The 8,246-nt window shown below is 39.7% G+C and overlaps 1 protein-coding gene across 1 annotated transcript in view; it reads right to left on the minus strand.

The window, feature by feature from the left end:
• Positions 1–1,381: 1,381 nt before the first annotated feature.
• The window catches only part of HACD4 (3-hydroxyacyl-CoA dehydratase 4), a 62,080-nt gene continuing 55,215 nt past the window's right edge, over positions 1,382–8,246 (minus strand). The window contains exons 6-7 of the mRNA XM_012665010.1: positions 2,280–2,405; positions 1,382–1,464 (exon numbers count right to left, since the gene is read on the minus strand). Coding sequence (XP_012520464.1) covers positions 1,382–1,464; positions 2,280–2,405 — 209 coding nt within the window. The remainder of the gene's footprint in view (positions 1,465–2,279; positions 2,406–8,246) is intronic.

The raw sequence follows: 8,246 nt of genomic DNA on the forward strand, positions 1-8,246 counted from the left end.
GAGCTCTTCAGCTGCGAATGAATGCTGTTCTTCAAGACAAGGAAAGAATGACCCTGAAGGGGATTCAGAGATCATCAGGGCTATCACTCAGTTTCAAAGGGCCAGCTGGCTTCTGCCTGGAACCATGGCGGCCGCCTCTGCCTCAGTGGGTCCTGAAGGCAGAACATCAACCTTAAGATCTCATAGAATTTGCCTTGCTAGGTTGTAGACTTCTTGGAGACCCATCACCCCTTCCTTCTCTCCTGTTTCTCCCTTTTGGAAATGGAAATGTTTATCCTATTCTTGCCCCAACAGTGTATGCTGGAAGCACATAAACTTGTTTGTTTCACAGGTTCACAGCTGGAAAGGAATTTTGATTCAGGATGAATCGTACCACATGTGATTTAGATATTTAAATAAGACTTTGGACTTTAGAATTGATATGGGAATAAGTTAAAACCACTGGGGCTGTTGAGATGGAATGGATATATTTTTCATGTGAAAAGGACATGAATTTTTTGAGGCCACATGTAGAATGTTATGGATTGAATCTTTGTGTGTCCCCCAAATTCATGTGCTAAGCCCTAACCCTCAATGTTACGGTATTTGGAGGTGGAGCCTTTGGGAGGTGATTAGGTCATGAGGGTAGAAGCCTCTTTAATGGAATTGGTGCCATTATAAGAAGAGACAGAGAATTGCCCTCTCATGTGAGATGCCTTCTTGCTATATCCTATCTGCAAACCAGGAAAACGGCCCTCACCAGGAACTGCATCAGGTGGCAGCCTGACCTTGGATTTCCCAGCTTCTGGAACTGTAAGAAATCAGTTTCTATTGTTCAAACCATCCTTTTATGGTGTTTTGTTATAGCAGCCTTAGCTAAGACATAGGGCTTGGGAAAATGTTTAATTTTCTCAATGTGTCTTCATGTTTAGGGTAGGCATTAAATTGTTAGCTCTAGGGACAATGACATATGTCTATAAAATGTTATTGTTCTAGACAACTTCAGAACATCTTTTACATCACTCCCCTCCTACATATCTGCTACTATTTGGCTACATGTAATTTAGGTTGCCAAATTTAGTTTTCTCAATTTAACTGAAGCTATTCCAGTTAATCTCCAATTTCTCATTAACCTTACAGGAAAATAATCAGACTTCCTACAATGTAAGTGCAACTTGTGTAAAATCCACAGCTTTGGTGAAGCAAAAAGGGTATGAAGAGTATATGTCTTAAAAATATAATGTGTGGAAAACAGCCTAGAGTTCTGGGGTTGTGTGCAATTATTTCATGTGTGGATTTTTGTCACATACTAGGTATTTTTCCACCAGAATACTTGTGCTGTATTTACTGCAGCTCAGTCCACAAGCCTGTCTTTTCTCATGTTATATTGGAATGCTGGACTTCACATTTTCTTCTTTTTCATGGGAAAGATTCCGAGGACGTCTCTTCTTTCTGAGTAAAGGTGACTATAGGTAAAATACATACCTAACGTGGAGAAGGAAGTGGCAAAAGTAAGTAAGGTTGGTTAACCATTTCTCTAGAACCATGATTTTAAAATACAGTCAGAGTGCTGCCTGGGTTTTAGGGACAAGACACTTGCAAAAGAGACTCAAAGAAGAAACACTTAAAGAAGTCTCCAGATTTTATGTAGAAAGGAAAGTAAATCAAACTCCTCTATCCTACTATTTTTTTAATGTAAGGAACTTTCTTCCTTTAGGATAGCTCTCTCTACAGCCTTTAAAGTTTCACTTTCTTAAGTTTGTCTTTTCTCTGTGTTCTTATATCTGATACCTGTTACCTTCTAGAGATAATAATTATCTTGGCGATTTGTGAAGGTTAGAGCTGCAGAAACTAAAATTTAATAATGGAATTTTTTTTTCTCCAATTTCCTAGAAAACAATTGACCAAATTTTTTCACCTATAAGTTTTTGTTCTACAAACTTTTCTTGATTCTTTAATACCTATCCCCATTTGCCTGCTAGGAAGTGCTACCATATAAGGCCAAACAAATAGGAAACAAAATAGATATAAATGGAAAAATCAGAAATAGGCAATCTTTCTTTATTCCATACATAATGCAGTTATATTTTCAGCTAGTAAAACTGTGATATATTTGATCTCATCATGCCCTGCACAAAAGCATTGTAACTTCCAGGTGCTTTACTAACAAGATCTAGTTCATCACATCAGGCTTCCTCTTTGGTCTCTCCCATGTTTACCAACCTAACTATTAAGGTAGATGGCAGCACAAACCAAACAAAAAGCATAGGAAAAAATGCAAAAACTAAAAAGCCACTTACCTATAAAGAGCATCATGAGATATATTTTCAGCACGTATGGGAAATAGATGGATACATCAAAGGGCAGCTTGGTGGAGTAAGTGCCAAATGATTCAAAATAAGGCAGTGACTGATAGATGGCAAATGCTGTTTAAAAAAAAAAGCATCGTAACGGTTTCCCTCGTTACCAGGATGTGTATATATGTCTGCATAGTTGATAATGACACATCTTAGAACTGTTGCTGAATCTTTTAGCTAAAGCTACAGTTTAAGTTGGCAAGACTGTTAACAGCAGTGTGACTTGCTGAATTTTTGCCCTTTGTGTACTTTATCATGCCTATAGAAAGAGTTTACAGTGTTTCTAAAAATGGTATCACAATACCATTCTGTCCCCCTAGCCACAAATAGGGGTAATAGACAAGTGAACTTGGAAAACGCTGCATATATTTTCCTCTTGGAGTTTCACAACACATTAGCATCATAGAGATTCTGAGAAGTTCTGCAAGAAAGAAGCTGGTTTCACCCAACATTTCCTCAATCTAACTGGCCTTGGAATATCTTCTTCTTCCTCCCCAAGCCCTAGTAGAACTTAATAAAAATTCTGAGGAATTCCGTGAGAAATGCCAGCCTAAATTATTTTGAGGGAAGAGGTTGGTGTCAGATGAAAAGATGAAGGTTCTATGAAATTTTACCCCATATACATATATTTTGTAACATTTCATGGAATGAAATGATAAAATACTGAAATGATAAAATACTATGGCTATGTAGGATGTTATCATTTGGGTAAGCAGGGTGAAGGGTATATGGGAATGATGCACTAATTTTGCAATGTCTTGTGAGTCTAAAGTTATTTCAAAATAGTGTTTAAAAAGAGAAAGATGGGTAGGTAAAGACACTGGTTGCTGGATCATCTCAGAAAGAAGGAAAAGTTTTAGATGGAAAAAAAAATATAGATAAGGTGTAATTCCAAGGGAAAAGTGCCAGAACCTACCAGAGATTCCACAGGAAGAAGCTACACAGCAGAACAAGGAGGAGAAAGATAATCGGCAGAGATCAACTCCCAAGAAACTTGGAGGACCGTGGAAAGGGTAGGTGGGGGTTTTGTTTCTCCTTTCCTCACACCTCTGGAAGTCAGCAGGCTCCCAAGCTGAGGGAAAGCGTTTCTGCTCTCATGAGCCCAAAAGCTGCTGTTGCCAGTGAACTTCAGGGAGTTTCCTGAAAACAAATCACCAGGCTGCGAGCCCCCTTGCATCACAGACCCAAGCCAAGATGGTGGGTGCCATGGTGTTTCTCGACCCATTGTATGCCTTTGTCCTCGCCAGGGAGCTTTAGCTCTTCAGTTTTGTCCCACTTGTTCCCACACATTTTCCAGCTCCAGCCCAGATTGCAGTGGCCACAGGGACCGGTGGGTCCTGGGGGATTTGTGTGATCCCAGAGCTTAGACATTCCAGGCAGGTTGCCTTCTGGGGAGAGGGAGAAAAAGGACCAGAGTGCCAGGTTTCCTCTATTTAGACTCTTTTCCTTCCCCTCCCCAACCCACTGCTGCTGAGTAGCAAGGGAGCCCCAAGGGCCAATTGAGCTGAGATTCTCAGGAGCAGTTGCTTCCCCTTTGTTGGCATGTCTACATTGAGGCTCCCACAGAAAGTAGGGTTTACAACTTTCCTCTTAAAGACCTGCAACAGACCAAGGGGCGCTTGGACTGTGAGCTACCTGCCCACCACCCCTCCCTGGTCCTGCCTGGCTATTCCAGCAGAGCAGGGCACACCCTGAAGCAGAGGGACATCAAACCTACCTGAGCATTATATGCTTCTTGGCATGGCCAGGGATTGAAATTGAGGGACCAGGGGATAGGCCTGCAGGCTATATTCCCTACCCCCAGGACTTGATCACTTAAGGGCACAGAGGGGAGCTTTGTGACCTAATCTTGGGAGGCAAGGGAGCCTAGATGGTCAGAACTGAGAGTGTACTGTCGGTCTGAGCCACAGTGCACTTGGAGAGCACCCCTTCCCCAGCAGGAAAGCTCTGCTTAAGGTCCAGGGAGGAATCCTGGACAGGGAAGCTCCCAGCCCACAATGCCACTGGCTGGTGAGCTCAGCTCAGCTAGTTTGAGCTCCTGCCTGTGGCCAGATGCTGGAAGGAGACCTTGGGGCAGGAGAGGAGGGAGAAAAGCAAAACCCACTCCCAATAGCCAGACTGTGAATCCCAGATGACCCCTCCCCCTCATGAGCAGATTTTCTGGCTTGGTGGGACCACTTCAGCCTTTCCCTGGTGGCCTGGGAGCTGACTCTTGACCCCTGCTGAGACATCTTGTGCCTGCCTTTGTGGAACTTGAAGGTATGTTCACCAGACCCAGCCCTGCCCAGTCTCACTCCTCTACCCACCTCTGTTGTGGTGGAGAAAATACAAAACATAGTGGAAAGCTTAAAGAATAGACTAGACCAAGCAGAGGAAGAAATTTCAGAGTTAGAAGACAATTCTTTTGAATTAACCCAGTCAAAAATAAACAAAGAATCAGGAGGAATGAACAAAGTCCATGAGAAATGTGGGATTTTGTAAAATGGATAAATATAAGAATCATAGGCATCCTTCAGGGTGAAGAAGAAAAAGCACAAGGTCTGGAAAACCTATTTGAGGGAATAATTGATGAAAACTTCCCTGGTTGTGCTAGAGATTTAGACATGCAGATACAAGAAGCTAGGTGAACACCTGGGAGATTCATTGCAAAGAGGCAATCACCAAGTCATATAGTCATCAGAGTGGCCAAAGTCAACACAAAGGGGGCACTTTTATGAGCTGTGAGGTGAAAACATCAAATAACTTACAAAGGAAAACCCCAGGCAAACTGCAGACTTATCAGTAGAGACCTTATTAGCCAAGAGGGACTGGGATCCCATCTTCAGTCTTCTTAAACAGATCTGCCAGCCTAGAATTTTGTATCCTGCAAGACTAAGTTTCATATATGAAGGAGAAATAAAGACTTTTCCAGACAAGCAATCACTGAGGGAATTTGTCATGACCAGACCTGCCCTTCAGGAAATACTCAGAACTGCATTATACATGGATCAGCCTAATAGATACCCACCAGTGTAAAATCACCCAAAAGCTAAAGCACACAGCTCATATAAAATAGCACGAGAGAGAAAACACAACTCAAATATATTCTGTCTCCAGTAAACACATCCATCCCACAAGGACTCATACAGACTGAAGGCGAAGGGATGGAAAAAAATATTGCACACAAATGGAAACCAAAACAGAGCAGGTGTAGCCATTCTCATAGCAGATAAAATTGACTTTAAATCAACAATGATAAAGAAAAAGATGGTCATTATATGATGGTGAAGGGAACAATTCAATAAGAAGACATAACAATCTAACTATACATGCACATAACACCAGAGCTCCCAGATTCATAAAGCAAATTCTACTAAATCTAAGCAGAGTTAAATGGTAGCATCATAATTTCCAGGGACTTCACACTCCACTGACATTGTTGGATAGATTACCGAAGCAGAAAATAAACACTGGACTTGGACCTAACGGACATTTACAGAACATTCTATCCCCAAACTATGGAATATACATTCATTTCATCAGCACATGGGACATTTTCTAAGTTGATCATATCTTAGGCCACAAAATATGTCTCAATAAGTTCATAAAAATAGAAATCATACCATGTATTATCTTCTCAGACCACAACGGAATAAAACTAGAAATCAATTCCAACAGAAACTCTCAAATCCACACAAAGTCATGGAAATTAAACAACATGCTGCTGAACAATTACTGGCTCAATAATGGAATTAAGATGGAAATCAAAAGATTCCTTGAACTAAATGACAAAGGGGACACAAGCTATCAAAATCTATGAGATTCAGAAAAGCAGTCCTAAAGGAAAATTCATAGCCTTAAATGCCTACACCAAAAAGACAGAAAGGTCACAAATTAACAATCTAATGACACATCTCAAGGAACTAGAAAAGGAAGAGCAAACCAAAGGCAGAAGAAATAACAAAGATCAGAGCAGAACTAAACAAAATGGAAAACAAGGATCAATGAAACAAAAAGTTGGCTCTTAGAAAAGATAAACAAAATTGATAGACCTCTTGCTAGATTAACCAGGAATAGAAGAGAAAGGACCCGAATAAGCTCAATCAGAAATAAAAAAGGAGATATTACGACTGCTAACACAGAAATACAAAACATCATGAATATTATGAAAATCTCTGTGCATATAAACTAGAAAACATAGAGGAAATGGACAAATTCCTGGAAACACACAACCTCCCAAGACCTAATCGGGAAGAAACAGAACTTCTGAACAGACCAATAATGAGCAACTAGACTGAAGCAGTAATAAAAAAATATCTCCCAACAACAACAAAAGCTCTGGACCAGATTGATTCACAGCAAATTTCTACCAGACCTACAAAGAATACGTTGTATCCATACTTGAGAAATTATTCTATAACATTGAGAAGGAGGGAATCCTCTCCGCCTTATTCTATGAAGCCACTATCTATCACCTTGATACTAAAGCCAGCAAAGGATACAACAAAAAAAGAAAACTACATACCAATATCCCTTATGAATATAGATGTACAAATCCTCAATAAAATACTATCAAACCAACATCAGTAGCACATCAAAAAAATAATTCACCATGACCAAATGGGGCTTCATCCCAGGGATGCAAGGATGATTCAACGTGTATGTAAATCAATAAATGTGATTCACTACATAAACAGAAGCAATAACATAGACCATATGATCATCTCAATAGATGTGGAAAAAGCATTTGACAAAATCCAGCACCCTTTCATGATAAAAACCCTCAGCAAATTAGGCCTAGAAGGAATATACCTCAACATTATAAAAGCCGTATATGACAAACCCACAGCCAACATCCTACTGAATGAGGAAGAGTTGACAACATTTCCCCTAAGAATTGGAACAAGACACGATTGCCCACTATCACCACTTCTATTCAACGTAGTACTGGAAGTTCTAGCCAGAGCAGTCAGACAAGAGAAAGAAATAAGGGTATCCAAATCAGGAAAGAGGAGATCAAACTATTGCTTTTCACTGATGATATGATCTTGTATCTAGAAAATCCCAAAGACTCCGCCAAGAGACTCCTAGAATTGATAAATAAATTCGCAAAGTCTCAGATTACAAAATCAATGTACACAAATCATTAGCATTTCTCCATATCATTAACAGTCAAGACTCAATCAAAGACTCAATACCATTCACAATAGCTACAATAAAATAAAATACTTAGGAATATACCTAACCAAGGAGGAGAGAACACAGTTCTCTCTACAAGGAGAACTATAAAACATTGATGAAAGAAATTGCAGATGATACAAACAAATGGAAAAACATACCATGCTCATGGATTGGTAAAATCAACATTGTTAAAATATCCGTACTGCCCAAAGTGATTGACAAATTCAAATGCAATCCCCATCAAAATACCAACATTGTATCTCATAGATCTATAAAAAATAATTCTGTGCTTCATTTGGAGCAAAAAAAGAACCTGAATAGCCATAGCCATCTTAAGCAAAAAGAACAAATCTGGAGGCATCACATTACCGGAACTTCAAACTATACCACAAGGCCATAGCAACTAAAACAGCATGGTATTGGTACAAAAATAGAGACATAGACCCGTGGAACAGAACAGAACCCAAATATAAAGCCATCTACCTATGACCAACTTTTCTTCAACAAAGCAGACAACAACATACACTGAGCAAAAGAAGCCCTGTTCAATAAATGATGCTGGGAAAACTGGATAGCCACATGCAAAAAAATGAAACAGGATCCCTATCTTTTACCACTTACAAAAACTAATTCACGATGGATAAAAGACTTAAATGTAAGGCATGAAACCATATAAATTCTAGAAGAAAATATAAGAAAAACTTTTAGACATTGGCCTAGGCAAAGAATTTATGACTAAAACCCCAAAGG

The sequence above is a fragment of the Propithecus coquereli genome, unplaced genomic scaffold (genome assembly GCF_000956105.1).
Source record: "Propithecus coquereli isolate 6110/MARCELLA unplaced genomic scaffold, Pcoq_1.0 Scaffold95, whole genome shotgun sequence".
Lineage (NCBI taxonomy): Eukaryota > Metazoa > Chordata > Mammalia > Primates > Indriidae > Propithecus > Propithecus coquereli.